At 41.1% G+C, this 25,054-nt stretch overlaps 1 protein-coding gene across 1 annotated transcript; it reads right to left on the bottom strand.

The window, feature by feature from the left end:
* Nucleotides 1-42: 42 nt before the first annotated feature.
* Nucleotides 43-18,170, bottom strand: micu2 (mitochondrial calcium uptake 2). Its single transcript, XM_046325995.1, has 12 exons — nt 17,953-18,170; nt 10,988-11,117; nt 10,764-10,795; nt 10,571-10,646; nt 10,331-10,378; nt 7,446-7,528; nt 4,343-4,402; nt 3,976-4,073; nt 3,490-3,661; nt 3,072-3,180; nt 2,433-2,590; nt 43-1,046 (listed from the first exon to the last, which is right to left on the bottom strand). Exons 1-12 carry the CDS (start codon nt 18,139-18,141, stop codon nt 945-947), a joined length of 1,257 nt encoding a protein of 418 aa, XP_046181951.1. The 5' UTR covers nt 18,142-18,170; the 3' UTR covers nt 43-944.
* Between the last annotated feature and the right edge of the window lie 6,884 nt (nt 18,171-25,054).

Below are 25,054 nucleotides of genomic sequence, written 5' to 3'. Positions count from 1 at the left end.
TATAAGGCTGTAACGTAACAAAATGTAGAACACGTCAAGGGGTCTGAATCTTTCCCAAATGCACATTCCAGGAGCAATGCAGCAATTCTGAATTTATTTAATCTACACACAAAAAAAAGTACACAGCTATGATCTAATAGATTGGCACCCTTGCACTTTACAATGGAATGAAATGGAGCAGAATGTTCTGTTTTCAAAACATATTGAATAGCTTTGCACCCTGTAAGCACATGCAACTTACCACAGGTGAAAAATCACATCGTAAACAAGAATCTCCTTCCTTCAACCAAATTAATTGGAATTCTGAATTATTTTGTCCACACCATTTTGACTTTGTAGTGAACAATCTTAATTTCAGATTTTTTTTTTGATCCTGCGCAGTTCTTAAATACATGGGTGAACAATAACTTTAAATGTCAACTTATTGAAGAAATCAAAGTGAATTGTGCAAGGGTGCCAATATATTACAACACAACTGTATTTAGCAATGTGTTGAAGACAAACATATTTCAAACATGACTCTTTCCACCTATATGACTCAACAGTTTAGAACTTTCAAATGATACCACAGTACACCATGTCTGCCTGTAAACAAATCACTTGCATTTGAGGGAAATAAGGTAAAAAGTGCCAAGACACTTTCAATAAAATGTAAAAAGATCTCACGTTTATATGCCTTGTATGCATAGACTGGTATCAAGCATCACAACAACCCATTTATATTAGAATAAACCTCACCTATAGATTATGTGCTGTATATTGCAATTATATTTTCGCAAACAAAAATCCTAAAAAACATTGATTTAGTTCATTTGGAACATGTTTATATTCCATTAACAAATATCCAGTGATAATGGTCAACTAGTGGTCAGCCATCAATGCTTTACATTGGAGTCACCCAGTGAACACTCTTAAGAGGCTTCTCCATCCAATGGCCTAGCCCCTCAAAAAGGGCTTCCGGTGTCCCGGAGGGCCTCTTGGGCCCCCTTTAGGGTCTCCCTCTTCACACACTTCCAGTAATTTGTGATGCCACGCTGGGGCTGCACCTGGGGAAATACAGACATCACATAATAAACGTTAAAGGTAAAATATGCAAATATCGCTCTGCTACAATTCTAATAGTTTGCCAACAAAACAAGCAATCATTGTTTAGATAATTCATTGTACCATCTAAAATAACTGAAGTATCTTTTCCATAACCAAAAATATTGTATTTTCCGCTGTTTGAAGCTAGTATACAAAACCGAAAGTAAAAGACAAAAAAATAAATTTAATGGGTAGCATAGAAATAGTACACATAAAACAGATCTACCGCTTCTTAGACTTGCTTTCAATGAGAATGACATGACTGAATTTGGTCGGGTCGCCCAAAAAGTTACATATTGCAGCTTTAATAAACTTCCCAGAGTGGCTGCATGACCTGATCACCAGGGCCCTATCCTATCAGATACGATTAAAAGCATAACAATAGAACGGGAGTCCCCATTCAAGACTGATTTGTCCATTCTATTTCTATGCATTTAATCCTATCCGATAGGCAAAATCCAGATAACATTTGACAAACTGAGCCCAGGACTAAACAAGTTTACTGCACGTGTTATTTTTTTACACAATGTCTGCTGCTCCCTCCTCTTTTCTAATTCTCACGCACAAAGCTTTTTAGTCTGTACTAGGCCCAAATAGATTACATCAATTGATGGGGGAGTTAACAGACAGCATAAAACCACACCCATGCGTTCTAAAATAATACATGCAGGAAATATTCAAAAGCAGGTGAAATAAATTTTAAATATATTATTTTAGTTTAGTAATGTGAGGCAGATTGTAAACCATGTTGCTGATAAGACTGGGGTTTTCATAAAGGTGAGTAGCTTAAAGTGAGGAACGTGAAGGGATGGTGAGGGAAGGAGCAGCGGCATCAGGTTTTTCTGAATGTTTTTTTTGTGGGTAAAGTAACATCGCAAATCAATCAGGTCATACAGCCTCAGCCTAAACTTGATTTGTATAGCACAATTCATACAATTCATTGCTCTGGCTCCCCAATGGTGGAACAAACTCCCTCACGACGCCAGGACAGCGGAGTCAATCACCACCTTCCGGAGACACCTGAAACCCCACCTCTTTAAGGAATACCTAGGATAGGATAAAGTAATCCTTCTCACCCCCCCCTTAAAATATTTAGATGCACTATTGTAAAGTGGTTGTTCCACTGGATGTCATAAGGTGAATGCACCAATTTGTAAGTCGCTCTGGATAAGAGCGTCTGCTAAATGACTTAAATGTAAATGTAAATACAGAGACCGCAACTCACATCACAATGATTATTAACATCAATTGGAGACTTGCATGAAAGTTAAGAGTTAAACGTGGATCTCAAGACCAAATAACGCCATAAAGGACTGCTTCAACTGATCGATAAATGCCCCCTGTACCTTCAAGCCGCGCAGTACTCTGTCTTCCATCACTCCGATAAACTCCTTGTGGCTCAGACAGTTATCGCCGTCCAGGTCAAAGATCTTGAACACAGTGTCTAGCACGTTCTCAGAGAGGTCGTGCCCTGTGGCAATCTTCACAGCTCGCCTAAATTGGACTGCAGAGAATGAAAGGGAAATAAACTATCAGGATAATGTACTTGGCTAACAGGGCAATCAGCAGTTGCTACATCTATTATTGGACAAAAAAAATAATTATGATACGTATCCATGGAAGAATATAACTTAGAATTGTCTCATGAACTGAGTTCAACTGTCGTACCCCAACAGAACCCAAAATAAGCTTGTTTTACGCAAATGTTTGTAATCAAAGTAAATGTAAATAAACACTATATAGCCTCAAAACATGGTTAAAATGTTGATATCATGGATGGTCAGTCCTTCTGGATATACATTTGAGAGTGGTTACATTTCTCCAGCACATTCCCTCAGCTTTTCACCAAAACAGGGGCAGGGAGTGCCCATTGTTACTGTTTCAACTGCTGAATGCTGCTTTAAAGTGATTTGACTGTGTAGAATCAGAATATTTCAGACAAAATGTCCTTCCTACAAAAAACTATGTAGAGATAAGAAAATTACCCATTCCGATAGGTCGGTTGGCTTCACTTATCATTTTCACAGAGAAGGCAAAGTCCTCCAGGTTGTTGGTAAAGAGGCAGAACGCTTTGAACTCGTCAAATGTGATGCTCTACAAGAGAAGAGGGACAAATGTCCAAGTCGTACATTGATCAGTCACCCCCCTTAAGAGTCCCCCAAAATGTGTTATTTTTCACTTCTTAGACCTGAAGGTACATTGACATTACTGCATATTATCCCTATCCGAATGTTTTGAAATGTCATCCTTCAATAAAAAGTGACCCCCATATCTGAATTTGTTGAATTGGGGAAAACATTTGGGTAGTAATTGGCAACCTCGCTTTCACCTATTACAACCCTTACTGATCTGTGATGATCTCAAGGAAACGAGGAAAGGAGGGTGGATTACTTTCCTTTTTACCTGGCCCGCAGGGATCCTCTTCCTCATGTTCTCCCAGTAGGCCTCGTTGGCTTCCTCGTTGGTGTAGTGCAGCAGCCACTCGGCAAAGTCCTCCCGCCGCATGGTGTCCATACCTTTGGAGAACTGCAGGAACTCCATCTCCTGCACCTCCGCCTGCAGGTCCTCCATGAACCTAGAGGAGAAATCCAGAGTAAAGACACTGAACATGACTAGGTCGGTTCTGGGCCTGTATTCAAAAAGTGTCTAAGAGTAGGAGTACTGATCTAGGATCAAGTTCCCCCTGTCCATGTAACCATATTCATTATGATCTAACAGGCAACAATGATCCTAGATCAACACTCCTACTCTGAAGTCTATCCATAGTGTCTATATGAAGTATCGAAAACATGATTTTACTAGGATTAGGTATACCTACAAGGAAAAGGTTGGGAGTAGCTATACCGTTTAACACCAATGATACTACATTGTAACCCACAGATATTTTACCTGCAAAATCCCTTGTACTGAAGCTTGTTTTCACCATTCCTGCCAAAGAAGAAGGCCTGCAGTGTAGTGTTCACATCATCCCCCTCTGCGACTGGTTTCTGTTTAGATGACATCAAGTTTAAACACTTCCAGCCTTTGTTATTACTGCAAGCCCCATCACGCTTGAAATACGAGTAAACAATCATTTTTCTAGCCCGTATACAACGGTTTACATTATCATATAATGACAGTTGGCCAGGCTTAGTGCTTTCAATAGGCATTTCCCCAAAGGCCATTCAATGTCATCTATAGAAAGTATTCGAAAAAAGTGTTTCCAAAAGTCACATGAGAATTCCGCCTTAAAAATAAAAGTTCAGTGTTGACTTACCACATCTGTGGCACCTTCCTTAGGCACGGTCTCTTTTCTTTTCCCAATGATTTTCTTGAGCTTCATCATAAAACAAAGCAGCAACAATGATTCTTTGCATTATAATAATGCAGATAAAACAGAAGATTAAGCTAAAAACATTTACTACTTGTGAGAGCATTTCTTAGCTAGCTATGTTCTCAGAATGCGGGAAACTACTAATTCAGTTCAATTCACAAATAACACATACATACCTCTTACTCATCTGAATAATCCAAGAAATGTCAGCAATAACAGAACATTTCATTAGTCAAAAGGTTATCAACTACCCACAATGCCTCACTCTAATATTAAAACTGGAAACAGTATGAAACAGCAAACAGTGAGTGTTTGAGATCGACAACAAAGCAGTTGGACCACACAGAATCACTAATCTACACATCACCTTGTAGCCCAATTACTAATTATTATGTGATCAAGATTAGTGATCCTTTGCCTTGCTTTGCTCACACGGATCCCCTCAAACACACTGAATTATTATCCATGCTGCTCCGCTCTACTTTGTCAGGTGTGGAACTCATCTTCTAAACCAAACAATAATCTAATTGGAGGTGCATAACACCTTTTAGATGTGCAGTGGGTTTTAGGAACACAAGTGGTCTGACTCTAACCCTTGTGGTTCCCAGTGGTGCCAATTTTCACAACAGCCTCAGCTCTAAATTAAGGAATCAACTTTTCACTGGTTTTGTACAAAATTGTATAGTCACAGGCATTTTTGTAGCCATGTATGCATACTGTATTGTGCTAAAGCCAACTAACAGATACAGTATGTTTACAAGATAGTTTCTGTGCCTTGTAAAAAGTGATACATTGGCCTAAATGTGATAGGCCAATGTTTTGACAGAAGAAACCAATTGAGGTGAGAGAAACTAGTTCAGAGGAACAAACATGTGGCACAGACTTATTAAGGTACTGGCCATAGAGTACCTCTGCGTTAGCATCAAGTCTTCATAGTACTCATTCATTGTAGGAGCATGTATGTCAAAACCTCCAATTAGGTAATGTCCATGTAAGGGGCGGCAATATTTTGCAGTGTGGATACTTTATACAGTGGGACAAAAAAGTATTTAGTCAGCCACCAATTGTGCACGTTCTCCCCTTTAAAAAAGATGAGGCCTATAATTTTCATCATAGGTACACTTCAACCATGACAGACAAAATTAGGGGAAAAAATCCAGAAAAACACTTTGTAGGATTTTTAATGAATTTATTTGCAAATTATGGTGGAAAATAAATATTTGGTCACCTACAAACAAGCAAGATTTCTGGCTCTCGCAGACCTGTAACTTCTTCTTAAAGAGGCTCTTCTGTCCTCCACTCGTTACCTGTATTAATGGCACCTGTTTGAACTTGTTATCAGTATAAAAGACACATGTCCACAACCTCAAACAGCCACACTCCAAACTCCACTATGGCCAAAACCAAAGAGCTGTCAAAGGACACCAGATACAAAATTGTAGACCTGCACCAGGCTGGGAAGCCTGAATCTGCAAAAGGTAAGCAGCTTGGTTTGAAGAAATCAACTGTGGGAGCAATTATTCGGAAATGGAAGACATACAAGACCACTGATAATCTCCCTCGATCTGGGGCTCCACGCAAGATTTCACCCCGTGGGGTCAAAATGATCACAAGAACGGTTAGCAAAAATCCCAGAACCACACCGGGGGACCTAGTGAATGACCTGCAGAGAGCTGGGACCAAAGTAACAAAGCCTACCATCAGTAACACACTACGCCGCCAGGGACTCAAATCCTGCAGTGCCAGACGTGTCCCCCTGCTTAAGCCAGTACATATCCAGGCCCGTCTGAAGTTTGCTAGAGAGCATTTGGATGATCCAGAAGAAGATTGGGAGAATGTCAAATGGTCAGATGAAACCAAAATATAACTTTTTGGTAAAAACTCAACACGTCGTATTTGGAAGACAAAGAATGTTGAGTTGCATCCAAAGAACACCATACATACTGTGAAGCATGGGGGTGGAAACATCATGCTTTGGGGCTGTTTTTCTGCAAAGGGACCAGGACGACTGATCCGTGTAAAGGAACGAATGAATGGGGCCATGTATCGTGAGATTTTGAGTGAAAATCTCCTTCATCAGCAAGGGCATTGAAGATGAAACGTTGCTGGGTCTTTCAGCATGACAATGATCCCCAAACACACCGCCCGGACAACGAAGGAGTGGCTTCGTAAGAAGCATTTCAAGGTCCTGGAGTGGCCTAGCCAGTCTCCAGATCTCAACCCCATAGAAAATCTTTGGAGGGAGTTGAAAGTCAGTGTTGCCCAGCAACAGCCCCAAAACATCACTGCTCTAGAGGAGATCTGCATGGAGGAATGGGCCAAAATATCAGCAACAGTGTGTGAAAACCTTGTGAAGACTTACAGAAAACGTTTGACCTCTGTCATTGCCAACAAAGGGTATATAACAAAGTATTGAGAGTATTGACAAAGTATTGACCAAATACTTATTTTCCACCATAATTTGCAAATAAATTCATTAAAAATCCTACAATCTGATTTTCTTGATTTCTTTTTCTTATTTTGTCTGTCATAGTTGAAGTGTACCTATGATAAACATATGAGAAAGGCCTGTAATTTTCAAGTGGGAGAACTTGCACAAATGGTGGCTGACTAAATACTTTTTTGCCCCACTGTATAGATATACAATACATGACACTGAATACAGAATACAATTCCATCAATTCCTTTGGAAGCATAAAATAAAACATTTAAAAAAAGGGGCAATCTGCAATTGCTACATCCATTTTTAAAATGTAAAATTAACGATAAGCTTATATATAAGCTTGAGTTACTCCATTGTTTATAAACAATGCAATTGTAAAATAACACTATAGCTTAAAAACATAGTTAAACCTATTATTTTGCTCTCATGGATGGTTAGTCCTTGCATCCATAGTCCTGTCTATGAAAGTGAGAGTGGTTACATTTCTCTAGTCCCACCCCAAAGCCGTTTACCTAAAACTGTGGAGTGGTACCCATTTGGTGTTGTTTGAACTGCAGCTTGGCCCTTTAAGGAACATTTTATAATATAGATTATAAAACATACCTTGAGAAACTCCTTTCTGTCCACATGCTCATTGCCATCAATATCAAGCATTTTGAAAGCTATATGAAATCCTGTGTGTGGCTCTGAAATAACAATGCATTTTCTGTTAGAAATTAACTTCACTAGGTGCTGCTTGGACAGAACAAAGCAGCGACAAGATGAGCGGTTAGTTTTCGATTGCTGTCCACGCCACAAGGTTAACAGCAGGGTCTCCTGAAATAATGATTCAAGCACAACATTGTTGGTGACTGGGCAACATTTTGAATGAGGAAGCTAAGTCGTCAAAACACTACCACATGGGCAGTGTGTTCAGTAAGTACGAAAACAGCAAAAAACTGTCAATGGAAAATTTGTGTTTTATTGGACCGTTTGAAGACATCCTTTTTTGTTTTGTGCCAACTTAACACCACCCAGGTTCAGTCAATGTGTTACAGTAAAAGGCTACACAATGTACGATCCTAAACAGGATAGATACCATAATCTAACGTACAATGTCAATAAATGAAGTTAATGTGCAGACAACTGCAGGTCCTGAGAATATCATGGGCAACGGACAATCGGCAATCCATAAGGAGCCAGCTCCTGTACAAAAATATTGCGACAATTATGGTTGTGCTGGTCTGCCAAGGCATGGTTGTGCCGTGCATGCAGAAAAGTATATGAGAGCTCACTAATGTGGCACTGCCTGGTCACGTCTTTAAGCTACAGCTGCACTAAACCAGGGTCCTGTTCATTAGGCAAAACTCAACAGAAGAAAGTGTTCCAAAACAGAGTGAAACAAGGTGGTACTATATGTACTTGTGTAACAGCTTCAGTCCCTCTCCTTGCCCCAACCTGGGCTCGAATCAGGGACCCTCTGAACACGTTGACAACTGTCACCCATATGTTGTCTCCACTATATGTACTGTACTGTACTGAAATGCACCTGATAGATGCACACACACTACATGTTAATGCATGTAAATTATGAAGGAAAGGAGTAAAAACAAACAAAATATAACTATTGTAAAATACTGTGTCCATAATATGTATAAGCTGGAAGTAGAGGGCTAAGCATTGTTGTTAGCTCTCACTCCAATCAGGAGAGGTAGGGTTAGAAAGTAAGAAAGAAAAAAAGATAAGTATCTGTCAAAAGTTTGGACACACCTACTCAGTCAAGGGTTTTCTATATTTTGAAGGAGTTCCCACATATGCTGAGCACTGCTTTTCCTTCACTCTGTGGTCCAACTCATCCCAAACCATCTTAAATTGTTTTGAGGTCGGGTGATTGTGGAAGCCAGGTCATCTGATGCAGCACAAATAGCCCTAACACAGCCTGGAGGTGTGTTGGGTCATTGCCCCATTGAAAAACAAATGATCATCCCACTAAGCACAAACCAGATGGGATGGAGTATCGCTGCAGAATGCTGTGGTAGCCATGCTTGTTAAGTGTGCCTTAAATTCTAAATAAATCAGTGTCACCAGCAAAGCCTCGACACACCTCCACACTTCATGGGGGGAAGCACATATGCGGAAATCATCCATTCACCTACTCTTCGTCTCACAAAGACATGGAGGTTGGAAACAAAAATCTCAAATTTGGACTCAGACAAAAAGGACAGACTTCCACTGGTCAAATGTCCATTGCTTGTGTTTCTTTACCCAAGCAAGTCTCTTCTTCTTATTGGTGTCCTTTAGTGGTTTCTTTGCAGCAAATTAACCATGAAGGCCTGATTCATGCAGTCTCCTCTGAACAGTATCCTCTGAACAGTTGATGTTGAGATGGGTATGTTACTTAAACGCTGTGAAGCATTTACTTGGGCTGCAATTCGAGGTGCAGTTAATTAGTTAACTTATCCTCTGCAGCAGAGGTACCTCTGGGTCTTCCTTTCCTGTGGTGGTCATGAGAGCCAGTTTCATCATAGCGCTTGGTAGTTTTTGCGACTGCACTTGAAGAAACTTTCAAAGTTCTTGAAATTTTCCAGATTGACTGACCTTCATGCCTTGAAGTAACAGACTGTCGTTTATCTTTGCTTATTTGTGTTTCTTGCCATACTATGGACTTGGTATTTTACCAAATAGGGATGTCTTCTGTATTCCACCCCTACCTTGTCACAACACAACGGATTGGCTCAAACGCATTTTGAAAGAAATTCCAAAAATTAACTTTTAACATTGCACACCTGTTAATTATAATGCATTCCAGGTGAATACCTCATGAAGCTGGTTGAGAGAATGCCAAGAGTGTGCAAAGCTGTCATCAAAGCAAAGGGTGGCTACTTTGAAGAATACTTTGGTTACTATATTATTCCAGGTGTTTCATAGTTTTGATGTCTTCACTATTATTCTAAAATGATCTCTCTCTCTGAAGAAAAGCAAAAATAATTTGTCAATTAAAATAACATCAAATTGATCAGAAATACAGTGCAGACATTGTCAACTAGTCTAAAGGTCAGTTTTATTGCTTCTTTAAATCAGAACAGTTTTCAGCTGTGCTAACATAATTGCAAAAGGCTTTTCTAATGATCAATTAGCCTCTCAAAATGATAGACTTGGATTAGCTAACACAACGTGCCATTGGAACACAGGAGTGATGGTTGCTGATAAATGGGCCTCTGTACGCCCATGTAGATATTCCATAAATTATATATCTGCCGTTTCCAGCTACAATAGTAATTTACAACATTAACAATGTCTACACTGTATTTCTGATCAATTTGATGTTATTTTAAATTGACAAAAAAAATGGCTTTTCAAACAAAAACAAGGACATGGACTCATAATCCACACAACCCAGATGAAGTGAAATGTGTTGTGTAAGAGAATTAGAGGATGCTGGTTGCAAATGCATGTCATTGAAAGGGAGGGCTGTTTCCACTGTATGTCATTCTGGGTCTATAACTTACTGGTCAGAATAGTCAACAGGAACAGGTACTCTGTGTAGGATATCAGACCTGCAAGACAAAACATGCCTTCTCCATCACACAAACATTTCAGTGAGTGTTCATTTATCCTGTTTAGATTGACACTCCCACATAGTGATCAAATACATATGTCCTGCCTGAAGTATAACTATCCCGCATCTTTTTACATTGATGAAGCACATAGCACCAGTGAGGCTGTTTGACCATGGCATGAAAACGTACCATCGTCTCCGAAGTGTCTGAACAGACTGTTACCTGCCTGGACCAGTGAGGCAGCATCCAGCATCTTATCCACCTCCTGCAAGTAACATATATTATACAAGGAGAAACAACCAATAGTATTCTCTTGCTGTAAAGCTCATGTTGATGAGAAAAACCCGTTCTGACAATGAGTTAACCCGATCACAACACTCACCTTTTTGGTTAGAGCTTTCTTTGGTAATTTACCTAATGGCAGATGAAAGGAAAATTATGTAAAGTGCAGTTTTTTGCCTGTAACAAAATTGAATACACTTACAGAGGGAGCTTGTGTAGCCATATACCAATCAATTCAATTCATTACATCATGAAGTATTCCCTTTTCTACCAGCTAGGCCATTTTACAACATGGACACTATCAATTGATACAACTGTACTTACGGTCGACATTCTCCAACATGATTGAGAAGAGGAAATCCCTTGGTGTCATGTAGAGTTCCTTATTGTACGTCATGGAAGCAAACTGGTTGAAGCACATCCGTCTGGCAGACAGCTGGAACACTGGAAGCAACTATAATATGGAAAGAAGCATTAGCACTAAAAGAAAGACAAGGTCTAAAATACAAGGGCAGTGCAAAGCTGAAAATTGGATAAGGTAATGACTATAGAAGAATTGTCAGGACTCCTGACCAACTATTGTGGCACATTGCATGAATGTCTGTAATTTGTCTAACAGCAACTAGTTAATATATTTCACTTGCTTCAGCTATCAATTTATCAAGGCTACTGATTGCACAATTTCCCCATAGATAGAAAACATAGGTCTAACAACTGGATTGAATAGTTTATTGTGCACTGCTCGGTGTGGTGATGTAAGGGATGCCGATTTAGTAAGAACTGTCTACCTACTATGGATATACAGTGGGGTCCCAAATTAATGACACCCTTGATAAAGATGAGCAAAAATTACTGTATAAAATAAATCATTCAAGTACTGAGCTATATTGTATGCTCCAAAAAAAATTGGGAAATTATATTATTTTATACTAATAAAATTGCTCAGAGAAAAAGTAATACTTTTATTCCCTAAAAAAGGTAGGGGTCAGCGTCAACGAGCAGCGACGTCATCTGGTCATCCAAAAACAAGGAAGACATTGGATGAATATAAAAAAGTGATGAAAAAAATAATGAATATTAATAATAATAATAATCCACCTCAGCAACAATTATTTGAATAATTCAATGGATGTTTTGTGCACAAAGTTGATGACTAAAGTGTCTTCAAATCTGATTTCTTTATGTGACCGTCTATGGAAATTGTGTTTCTGGGCCGGGTGTCAGTTAAACTGCAGTACCGAGCAAAACTGTAGGAGCAGTCAAACCAGTGCTTCTAGACCAAAACCCTGGCCCCTTGGTGTGTGCAGAGTTGGTGATAGCTAACTTACAGAAGTCAAGAGAGGACATATGAATAAAATGAATCCCTCGTTATGTCGAGATCACAACTTATTTATCTCATAATCACTACATAAAAGTTGTTTAATTGTGATCACGAGAACATTTTGTCGAGATGAGATAAATCCAAAGTACCACGTATTATCCATTCATTTGTCCAGATGCACAAGAACCACATCAAGGAACCCTGTGACTGCTTTGATTGTAATGCGCTCACTCACAAGATTCGGCAAGTTAGTGGCATTGTTGCTCGCATGCGATTGGCTGTGGTCTTTTGGGTGGCACACAGCCTAAGAGAAAAAGAGCTGGCTTACAGGCATCATAAAGTGCTTAAATGCCCCACAAGCTCTTAGCTCAAGGTAACAGGCAATTTGGCTTCCTAACATTCTAACTTATAAACTGATACTGAGCTCCAAAACACAAATGGATGCATGATGTTAGCATGGAAGGTACCATCTCTTCGTTTTTTTTTATTGATTGCTACACTATGCGCTGACCCATCATGGGCTCTGCCACCTCAGCCATACTTTTAATCTATCATCAATATGTCCACTCCTATATATAGAGCTTATCGTGATCTCAACAAAACAACTTTTGTTATGTCATGATCATGAAATAAATCAATTGTGATCAACATGAGATAAATGTTTTATTTATATGTCCTCTCTGGACTTTCATACTAAATAGCTAGTCTCCCTCAGCATAAGAGTTGGCTAATTTAAGGTACTGTGTGTCAGTCGGAGTTATTTAACAGTGTATGTAGTGAATGGGCAAGCCAACATGCTTATTAGATCATGCGTTCGCGCATGTTGATTTTGTCCATCCACACCAGACACGATCAGGACACGTAGGTTTAAATATCAAAACGAACTCTGAAGCAACTATATTACAATTATGTTAATCATTTGGGGACAAGTCGAAAAGCATGAAACATTCATGGGAATTTAGCTAGCTAGCTTGCAGTTAGCTAATTTGTCCTGCGATTTAAAAATTGCGTTGTTATTTTTAATTAATCCACAGATAAAAGGGTAAACTGAGTTTGTTTCTAGTTATATCTCCTCCTTCAGGCTTCTTCTTTGGACTTTATATGGCGGTTGGCAACCAACTTTAAGGTGCATTACCACCACCAACTGGGCTGGAGTGTGGACCTTAGTTCATCTTTCAATCACCCACATGGGAATATGTTCCCAAAAACCAATGAGATGGGAGAGGCAGGACTTTCAGCTCGTCAAGCGTCACAAATAGAACCAAGTTATATCTTAGCGCCTGGCTACGCAGACACTCGTTGACAAGCGCAAGCTGTTTGGATGCAATGATCGAATAACATGCATGTTTACATTAACAGGAAAAGTGTTTATTTCCAGTGAGTGCATTTGATTGGTTTCGTTTCTGTAGCTAGCTTGGCTGGCTGGCTGGCTTGCTGGCTGGCTAGCTAGCTGAGACCAAAGAGATAAGAAACTTTTTCTGACTGAAGCACACATCTTCTGACAGAGACACAGTGCCCTCCTGTGGACTGAAGCTGAACTGTACTGCAACCTTTAACCTTAAAAATGAGCAATTCAGTGGTAGAACTGACTAAATTAAATGAATCAGGGGTCTTATAACCCATTTTCTACGTGGCTCATGTCTGTTAGCCTATTGTCTGTTATCCCTTTATAGGCTATGTAACTTTCAGCTAAGCCCCCAATGTCTTCTTTTTTTTTACCCCAAAAGTAGTGGGAAGGAATGGTGGGGTGTGTTGGGGATAGTGGTATATATAAGCAATAAGTCCTGAGGGGGGTGGTATAGGACCAATCTACTACAGCTAAGGGCTGTGGTATATTGGCCATATATCATAGTAGCCTTATTGCTATTATAAACTGGTTACCAACTTAACTAGAGCAGTAAAAATACTTGTGGTATACGGTCTGATATACCATGGCTGTCAGCCAATCAGCATTCCGGGCTCGAATGCTGATTGGGGCAATTTCGCTAGCTAGCTTGTTGTTCAGTAGCATTTTGGGCAGATTGTTCACGTTTGAGGTGAAGGGAGTACAGGGCTTAGCATATCTCTCGAGGAGGCTAAAACGAGATTGTCTTGGAAAGGTTGAATATTTTCAAAAGGAGTTGGGTAATTGGTTAAGGGAGGAGGATTGGAGGGAAAGAGAGAGGAGGTTGAAAAGACTGAGGGAGGCAGAGTATGGGTTTGAATCTGTTGAAGCTAACAATAACAAGGGAGAGGGTATGTAAAGGACGATTGGTGTCAAGTTCAAACAAAGTAAGCCAGATGCCATTTTTGAGTTCTGGAGGTGAAATGGAAGGGGTAGAAGGTGTTGTGAGGAGCTCGGAGCCAGAGCCTTGCATTGACGGACATGGTTGTGATAAAGATACGTTTGGTCAAGAGGGAGTGTGATTTTTGAATAGGGTGGTACCAGGCCTTTTGGCTGATCCATGGATGGTTTCAGGTTGGGTGGAAAAGATGGTGGGTGCTGTTGAGTCGGTGAAGGTAACCCGAAGCAGACTTGTGATGTTTGTGTTTTTTCCGATCAGAGGGAGCAGGCACTCCATGCGGCAACTTGAGGAAAGACCAGTATCTTGCTTTGCACTTAGGTACAGGGCACCATTGAAGGGAGTGATTTCTGGGGTAGCATTAAGTGTGGAGGTGGAATTTAAGTTCCCTGGTGTTTGCGACGCCTGCCATATGGTGTAAAGTAGATCCGGTGGGGAGCATGGTGAAACAGAGGTGGCAGTCTGTTCTTTTGAGCTTTGATTCAGAGTCTTTACCTGAAAAAGTAATGTTAGGATATACAGTTGAAGTTGGAAGTTTACATATACTTAGGTTGGAGCCACAGTAAAATTAGTCTTCTTTCCGACATAACCTGAAAGGCCACTCAGCAAGGAAGATGCCACTGCTCCAAAACCGCCATAAAAAAGCCAGACTACAGTTTGCATCTGCACATGGGGACAAAGATGGTACTTTTTGGAGAAATGTCCTCTGCTCTGATGAAACAAAAATATAACTGTTTGGCCATAATGACCATTGTTATGTTAGGAGGAAAACGGGGGAGGCTTGCAAGGCGAAGAACACCATCCCAACCATGAAGCACAGGGGTGGCAGCATAATGTTGTGGGGATGCTTTGCTGCAGGAGGGACTGGTGCATTTCACAAAATAGAGGACATCACGAGGATGGAAAATTATGTGGATATATTGAAGCAACATCTCAAGACATCAGTCAGGAAGTTAAAGCTTGATCGCAAATGGGTCTTCCAAATGGACAATGACCCCAAGCGTACTTCCAAAGTTGTGGCAAAATGGTTTAAGGACAACAAAGTCAAGGTATTGGAGTGGCCATCACAAAGCCCTGACCTCAATCCTATAGAAAATGTGGGGGCATAACTGAAAATGCGTGTGGGAGCTTGGAGGCCGATAAACCTGACTCAGTTACACAAGCTCTGTCAGGAGGAATGGGACAAAATTCACCCATCCTATTGTGGGAAGCTTGTGGAAGGCTATCCGAAACATTTGACCCAAGTTAAACAACTTAAAGGCAATGCTACCAAATACTAATTGAGTGTATGTGAACTTCTGACCCACTGGGAATGTGATGAAAGAAATAAAAGCTGAAATAAATAACGCTACTATTATTCTGACATTTCACATTCTTAAAATAAGGTAGTGATCCTAACTGACATAAAACAGGGAATTTTTACTAGGATTAAATGTCAGGAATTGTGAAAAATTGAGTTGAAATGTATTTGGCTAGGGTGTATGTAAACTTCCGACTTCAACTGTAGGAGTGATGCTGTTAAAAGATTTTGTGATGAATACACTAGTGTTATAGCCGTCATGAGCATGTCACAGCAGTGTGTAGGAGGGAGATTCCAATATGTGGGAAGTGTGTAAGAGGACATGGGACAGAGTAATGTGTAGTTCCGGTGAAAAAAAGCTGTGTGTGTCAACTGTAGGGGTGCCCACATTGCCGGGGATTGGAGGTGTCCAGTGCGAGAGAGACAGGTTGAGGTGGCCAGGGTCAGAGTAGTGCAGAAGATGTTGTATGGTGAGGCAGTGATGAAAGGAGGAGGGTAGATCAATGGTGAGGGATTCTGAGAGGATCCCTGTGAATAGTACATCTGTGCAAGAACAGAGGGAGACCAATGAGTGAAATTTAAGTAAGGTTGTTCTCTAAGCGTTCATAGCAATGTTTATCAACTGTACAGCAGAGATGGAACATAAGTCACAGAAAATAGATGCATTGGCAGTTGCAGAGAAGTACCTGGAGGGAGTAGAGTTGACTTCAGGAGAGTTACAGGGTGTGTTGAGTAGTAGTATATATGCAATATATATAATATATGCCATTTAGCAGACGCTTTTATCCAAAGCGACATACAGTCATGTGTGCATACATTCTACGTATGGGTGGTCCCGGGGATCAAACCCACTACCCTGGCGTTACAAGCGCCATGCTCTACCAACTGAGCTACAGAAGGTCCTGTCCTCTCAGGTCATTGGCCTGGAGTAGGATCAGATCCAGTTTGATTTCTATTTGCAACAGTGCTATTTCACAAAAGTTCTGATATCTTAATATGCAGCTGTTTAAAGGACAAATCCTCAAATGAAGCAATAACAAAACGGTTGCCCGCCTCTGTTTTGGTAAAGAAACTGAGCGATGGGCTTGAAGAAATGTAACCACTCTCAGATTAATAGACAGAGCTGTGGATTGACCATCCATGATATTAACATTATAGTTTTAACAATATTATGAGGCTATAAAGTGTTTGTTTAGACTTACAATGTTTACAAACATTGGTGAAAGACAGGCTTATATTTTGGGTTCTCGTGGAGTGTGACAGTTGAACTAAGCTCATGAGGCATTTATAAGTTATATTCAACAATGGAGATTATATATATATATATATATTGATAATTGATAAGTCCAAATATGGATGTAGCAACTACAGATTGTCCTTTTAAGTCTATCAAAAGTGTGCCAGTTTGAGCATTAGGCCTATGGATTTGTTGTATTTATTTATCCGAATTAATTAGATTGAGCAATAAAATACCACTTGTATTCCATAGGCTAGGTTCCGCACTGTCCACTGGCTTCAATTGATCGGCAGTTTAAGCTTCTTGAATTCAACCATTATTGGGTTCAACAGCCATCCACAACAACCTCAATCCGTAAGGCGCAAATAGCTAATGACAGCGCAACAGTATGATTAACGTCAATGCGCTATGTAGATATCAATAATAAGTTATATCCGTATCGCCGTAGGCTACACCACTGCTGCCACCCTTACCTCCATTTATTCGAGTTGGAACATCTTTGGATGCCGACATTAGTCGAACCATTAGAAGACATGGCTTGAACTGTAGCCTGCAAAAGCCTATTCCTGCTATTTTCCCGCGATCAATCAAACACATTTGGTGTGTCATCATTGTGGCCAGACTCGCTCAGGTGGAACAAATGTAAACATGCGCCGTTTTTCAATGCTTATTTGAATGTCATTTAGTAAACAGAGAAGTGTCAAATATTGTTTTTCTTAAACATCCTTTCAGAATTCATAAATAATCCTCGAAGTAATCTAGTTTTTCAAAACTATAGGTAATCTGATTACAATATATATATATATATTTAAAGGTTAACGGATTACAATTTTAAAATGTAATCCATTACATGTAACAGATTATATGTAATCAGTTACTCCTCAACTCTGACTAACGTTACTTGTTTACTTTAGCCCTATATAGGACTCCGCGAATCGTCCTATGTAGGGCTGTTTACTTGTGCACTGTAATATTCAGTTGTGATCATGGTAGACGAGTGTAGCGAACAAACACTGATTCACCAGGCACTGACAGGTAACTAACTAGCAAGAAAATGTCAAACATCGTGGCTGACTAGCTAACTTTAGCTAGCTAACATAGATATCAATCCAGCTAAAGTTAGTTACTGATGCGCCAAATATACGTTACCTTTTCTTCCTCGGCATGAACGGTGAAGGGAAAAAACATTTTACTCCGTTCATAGTGATAATATATCAGTCCGCTTCCAACGAGAGACCCCAAAATGCCAGGTCCCAAGGCACGATGCAGCGCTCTATACGACCAAGGTCTAGTCAAAAAGTTTCTCAAAACTCCAGCAGCCCTTCCCCAGCTAGCCATTTTCCATAAACTGCCACACCCACTGGTCAGGTTCCAACATTCTTAATCATTTTCTTCTTCGATGAGGTTTAACCGCGTCTGACATCCAATATGTTGCATTACCGCCACCTACTAGACTGAATTACAGCTCCCTTATACCTCGCTTGAAAATAAAAAATATAACAATATAAGCAAATACACTAACTACCCTTCTAACACCACACTTTTTATACAATAAAAATAATACCACCCTACTCGACTATTTAAATCTATTTAGACTTTCCTCAGGCCAACAACCTGAAAGGATTGGACATCACCACTTAACACACCCTCTAACTCTTCTGATGTCAAGTCTCTCACACCCAAATACCTCTCTGTAGTTGCCACCACAACCTCAATTTTCTGCAACTTACGTTCCATCCCTGCAGTACAGTTGATAACCATTGCTATAAATGCTAAAAATCCAATCTTACTGAAACATATATGTACTGGTAGAGATCTACTACTCACACCACTCCTCTCAGGGTCCCTCACACTTGACCCATCTTCCTTTACTTTCTTCACTGCATCAACATATGACAACTTTTGCACTACTCTAACCCTGGAAACCTCAACCTGCCTCTCTCATACATTTCTGTTCCCCAGCCCCATCGGCACCCGTATAATTAACACTACTTTCCTCAATGCTACACATTCCTTTATCTCATGGCCTTCTACACACTTCTCACACCTAGCAACCTCCCTCCTACACACATGCCCATAAGCTTGACACCTATAACAACGTAATGTATTCTGCACAAAAGCTCGTACAGGATAACTTATATATCCTAACATCACTTTGTCGAGCAAAGACTCAACATTAACATTCAAAAGAACAGACAATGACCATATTTGACCATGAAGTCCTGATTCACACAGTTTCTGAACAGTTGATGTTGAGATATGTCTGTTACTTGAACTCTGTGACGCATTTATTTGGGCTGCTATTTCTGAGGCTGGTAACTCTTTTTTTGTTTTGTTTTTTTGTTAGCTACAACTCCCGTATGGGCTCGGGAGAGATGAAGGTCGAAAGCCATGCGTCCTCCGAAACACAACCCAACCGCACCAGCGACTCCTGTGGCGGGCCGGGGGCAGTGCGCGCTAACCAAGGTTGCCAGGTGCACGGTGTTTCCTCCGACACATTGATGCGGCTGGCTTCCAGGTTGGATGCGCGCTGTGTTAAGAAGCAGTGCGGCTTGGTTGGGTTGTGTATCGGAGGACGCATGACTTTCGACCTTCGTCTCTCCCGAGCCCATACGGGAGTTGTAGCGATGAGACAAGATAGTAGCTACTAAAACAATTGGATACCACAAAATTGGGGAGGAAAAGGGGGTTAAAAAATAATAAATAAAAGTGTTCATTGTTAATTCAGTATTGTTGTAATTGTAATTTTTACAAATATATATAAAAATCGGCCTATTAATCGATATTGGCTTTTTTGGGCCTCCAATAATCGGTATAGGTATCGGCGTTGAAAAATCATAATCGGTCGACCTCTAGTAACTAGTTGTCTTCCATTCCTGTGGCGGTCCTCATGAGAGCCAGTTTCATCATAGCGCTTGATGGTTTTTGTGACTGCACTTGAAGAAACTTTCAAAGTTCTTTAAATTTTCCGTATTGACTGACCTTCATGTCTTAAAGCAAGGATGGACTGTCATTTCACTTTGCTTATTTGAGCTGTTCTTGCCCTAACATGGACTTGGTCTTTTACCAAATAGGGCTATCTTCTGTATACCACCCCTACCTTGTCGCACACAACTGATTGGCTCAAACGCATTAAGAAGGAAAGAAATTCCACAAATAAACTTTGAACAAGGCACACCTGTTAATTACATTTACATTTACATGTAAGTCATTTAGCAGACACTCTTATCCAGAGCGACTTACAAATTGGTGCATTCACCTTATGACATCCAGTGGAACAGCCACTTTACAATAGTGCATCTAAATATTTTAAGGGGGGTGAGAAGGATTACTTTATCCTATCCTAAGTATTCCTTAAAGAGGTGGGGTTTCAGGTGTCTCCGGAAGGTGGGGATTGACTCCGCTGTCCTGGCGTCGTGAGGGAGTTTGTTCCACCATTGGGGAGCCAGAGCAGCGAACAGTTTTGACTGGGCTGAGCGGGAACTGTACTTCCTCAGTGGTAGGGAGGCGAGCAGGCCAGAGGTGGATGAACGCAGTGCCCTTATTTGGGTGTAGGGCCTGATCAGAGCCTGGAGGTACTGAGGTGCCGTTCCCCTCACAGCTCCGTAGGCAAGCACCATGGTCTTGTAGCGGATGCGAGTTTCAACTGGAAGCCAGTGGAGAGAGCGGAGGAGCGGGGTGACGTGAGAGAACTTGGGAAGGTTGAACACTAGACGGGCTGCGGCGTTCTGGATGAGTTGTAGGGTTTTAATGGCACAGGCAGGGAGCCCAGCCAACAGCGAGTTTCAGTAATCCAGACGGGAGATGACAAGTGCCTGGATTAGGACCTGCGCCGCTTCCTGTGTGAGGCAGGGTCGTACTCTGCGGATGTTGTAGAGCATGAACCTACAGGAACGGGCCACCGCCTTGATGTTAGTTGAGAACGACAGGGTGTTGTCCAGGATCACGCCAAGGTTCTTAGCGCTCTGGGAGGAGGACACAATGGATTTGTCAACCGTGATGGCGAGATCATGGAACGGGCAGTCCTTCCCCGGGAGGAAGAGCAGCTCCGTCTTGCCGAAGTTCAGCTTGAGGTGGTGATCCGTCATCCACACTGATATGTCTGCCAGACATGCAGAGATGCGATTCGCCACCTGGTCATCAGAAGGGGGAAAATATATATAATTGAAATGCATTCCAGGTGACTACCTCATGAAGCTGGTTGAGAGAATGCCAAGAGGCTGCAAAGCTGTCATCAAGGCAAAGGGTGGCTATTTAGGGCTACTTAGGTGTTAGATCCCTCACTTCAAAGGCAGTTATAGTCAATGAACTAATCACTGATCATAATCTTGATGTGATTGGCCTGACTGAAACAAGACTTAACCCTGATGAATTTACTGTGTTAAATGAGGCCTCATCTCCTGGTTACACTAGTGACCATATTCCCCACGCATCCCGCAAAGACGGAGGTGTTGCTAACATTTACGATAGCAAATTTCAACTCCTCGCTGAGTTCCCTGAATTCCTATCGGACCTTGTAGTTATAGCAGATAATATGAACATTTTTGGTGACTTTAATATTCACGTGGAAAAGTCCACAGACCCACTACAAAAGGCTTTCGGAGCCATCATCAACTCAGTGGATTTTGTCAAACATGTCTCCGGACCTACTCACTGCCACAGTCATACTCTGGACCTAGTTTTGTCCCATGGAATAAATGTTGTGGATCTTAATGTTTTTCCTTATTCTACTGGACTATCGGACCACCATTTTATTATGTTTGCAATCGCAACAAATAATCTGCTCAGACCCCAACCAAGGAGCATCAAAAGTAGTGCTATAAATTCTCAGACAACCCAAAGATTCATTGATGCCCTTCCAGACTCCCTCTGTCTACCCAAGGACATCAGAGAACAAAAATCAGTTAACCACCCAACTGAGGAACTCAATTTAACCTTGCGCTATACCCTAGATGCAGTTGCACCCCTAAAAACTAAAAACATATGTCATAAGAAACCAGCTCCCTGGTATACAGAAAATACCCGAGCTCTGAAGCAAGCTTCCAGAAAATTGGAACTTAAATGGCCCACACCAAACTGGAAGTCTTCCGACTAGCTTGGAAAGACAGTACCGTGCAGTATCAAAGAGCCTTCACTGCTGCTCGATCATCCTATTTTTCCAACTTAATTGAGGACAATCCTACATTTAATTTTGATAATGTCGCAAAGCTAAAAATAAAAAAAAAGCAACATTCCCCAAGAGAGGATGGCTTTCACTTCAGCAGTAATAAATTCATTAACTTCTTTGAGGAAAAGATCATTTTTATTTTACCAGGTAAGTTGACTGAGAACACGTTCTCATTGGCAGCAATGACCTGGGGAATAGTTACAGGGGAGAGGAGGGGGATGAATGAGCCAATTATAAATTGGGGATTATTAGGTGACCGTGATGGTTTGAGGGCCAGGTTGGGAATTTAGCCAAGACACTGGGGTTAACACCCCTACTCTTACAATAAGTGCCATGGGATCTTCAATGACCTCAGAGAGTCAGGACACCCGTTTAACATCCCATCTGAAAGACAGCACCCTACACAGCACCCTGGGGCATTGGGATATTTTCATTTTTTTAGACCAGAGGAGAGAGTGCCTCCTACTGGCCCTCCAACACCTCTTCCAGCAGGATCTGGTCTCCCATCCAGGCACTGACCAGGACCAACCCTGCTTAGATCTACACGGACAAGTTCTGGCCTGGTTTAGATCTTATCTGTCGGAAAGATATCAGTTTGTCTCTGAATGGTTTGGCCTCTGACAAATCAACTGTAAATTTCGGTGTTCCTCAAGGTTCTGTTTTAGGACCACTATTGTTTTCACTATAGATTTTACCTCTTGGGGATGTCATTTGAAAACATAATGTTAACTTTCACTGCTATGCGGATGACACACAGCTGTACATTTCAATGAAACATGGTGAAGCCCCAAAATTGCCCTCACTAGAAGCCTGTGTTTCAGACATAAGGAAGTGGATGGCTGCAAACTTTCTACTTTTAAACTCGGACAAAACAAAGATGCTTGTTCTAGGTCCCAAGAAACAAAGACATCTTCTGTTGAATCTGACAATTAATATTGATGGTTGTACAGTCATCTCAAATAAAACTGTGAAGGACCTCGGCGTTACTCTGGACCCTGATCTCTCTTTTGACAAACATATCAAGACTGTTTCAAGGACAGCTTATTTCCATTTACGTAACATTGCAAAAATCAGAAATTTTCTGTCCAGAAATTATGCAGAAAAAGTAATCCATGCTTTTGTTACTTCTAGGTTAGACTACTGCAATGCTCTACTATCCGGCTACCCAGATAAAGCACTGAATAAACTTCAGTTAGTGCTAAATACGGCTGCTAGAATCCTGACTAGAACCAAAAAATGTGATCATATTACTCCAGTGCTAGGCTCCCTACACTGGCTTCCTGTTAAGGCAAGGGCTGATTTCAAGGTTTTACTGCTAACCTACAAAGCATTACATGGGCTTGCTCCTACCTATCTTTCCGATTTGGTCCTGCCGTACATACCTACACGTACGCTATGGTCACAAGAAGCAGATCTCCTAATTGTCCCTATAATTTCTAAGCAAACAGCTGGAGGCAGGGCTTTCTCCTATAGAGCTCCATTTTATGGAATGGTCTGCATACCCATGTGAGAGAAGCAGACTCTGTCTCAACCTTTAATAACCTCTTTGGGCAGGTGGGCAGTATTTTCACGTGCGGATGAAAAGTGTGCCCAAAGTAAACTGCCTGCTACTCAGGCCCATAAGCTAGGATATGCATATAATTGGTAGATTTAATAAATAAATAAATCATGTCTGTGAGTATAACAGAACTGATATAGCAGGCGATAAATACCCATCCAGGATTTTAGTTGTTGTTGAGGTAACAGTGTTTTCAATGGGTTTTCTATGTGGATCTAGATTTCTAAGGCACTTGCTTGCAGTTCCCATCGCTTCCACTAGATGTCAACAGTCTTGAGAAATTGGTTGATGTTTTTCCTTTGAGAAATGAAGAAGTAGCCATTTCCTATCTGGGTGGATAGCTAAGTGTACTGTTGTGGTTGGGGCACGCGACCTGAAAGCTCGCTCCACTTTGTTTTCGTCCGGTATTGAACACAGTTTATCCCGTCTTAAATTTGATCGATTATTTACGTAAAAAAATACCTAAAGTTGTATTAGGAAAGTTGTTTGAAATGTTTGGAACAAGTTTACAGGTAACTTATTAGATATTTTGTAGTCATGTTGCGCGAGTTGGAACCAGTGTTTTTCTGCATCAAACGTGCCAAATAAATGGATATTTTGGAGATATGAAGATGGAATTTATCGAACAAATGGACCGTTTGTGATGTTTATGGGACATTTTGGAGTGCCAACAAAAGAAGATCTTCAAAGGTAAGGCATGAATTATATCGTTATTTCTGAATTTTGTGTCATGCCTGGCTGGTTGAAATATTAATGTCATGTGTTTGTTTGGTGGGGTGCTATCCTCAGATAATCGTATAGTTTGCTTTTGCCGTAAAGCCTTTTAAAAATCTGACACGTTGGCTGGATTAACAACAAGTGTAGCTTTAATTTGGTGTATTGCATGTGTGATTTCATGAAAGTTTAATATTTATAGTAATTTAATTTGAATTTGGCGCTCTGCCATTTCATCGGATGTTGTCGAGGGGTTCCGCTAGCGGAACGTCTAGCCGTAACAGGTTTTAAGTCTTTATTGAAGACTCATCTCTTCAGTAGGTCCTATGATTGAGTGTAGTCTGGCTCAGGAGTGTGAAGGTGAATGGAAAGGCACTGGAGCAATGAACCACCCTTGCTGTCTCTGCTTGGCCGGTTCCTTTCTCTCCACTGGGATTCTCTGCCTCTAACCTTATTACAGGGGCTGAGTGTCTAGCTTACTGGTGCTCTTCCATGCCGTCCCTAGGAGGGGTGCGTCACTTGAGTGGGTTGAGTCACTGACGTGGTCTTCCTGTCTGGGTTGGTGCCCCCCCTTGGGTGTGCTGTGGCGGAGATCTGTGTGGGCTATACTCGGCCTTGTCTCAGGATGGTAAGTTGATGGTTAAAGATATCCCTCTGGTGTGGGGGCTGTGCCATGGCAAAGTGAGTGGGGTTATATCCTGCCTGTTTGGCCCTGTCTGGGGGTATCATCGGATGGCCCACAGTGTCTCCTGACCCCTCCTGTCTCAGCCTCCAGTGTTTATGCTGCAGTAGTTTATGTGTCAGGGGCTAGG

The sequence above is a fragment of the Oncorhynchus gorbuscha genome, linkage group LG02 (genome assembly GCF_021184085.1).
Source record: "Oncorhynchus gorbuscha isolate QuinsamMale2020 ecotype Even-year linkage group LG02, OgorEven_v1.0, whole genome shotgun sequence".
Taxonomy (NCBI): domain Eukaryota; kingdom Metazoa; phylum Chordata; class Actinopteri; order Salmoniformes; family Salmonidae; genus Oncorhynchus; species Oncorhynchus gorbuscha.
This window is presented reverse-complemented; position numbering and strand designations above follow the sequence as displayed.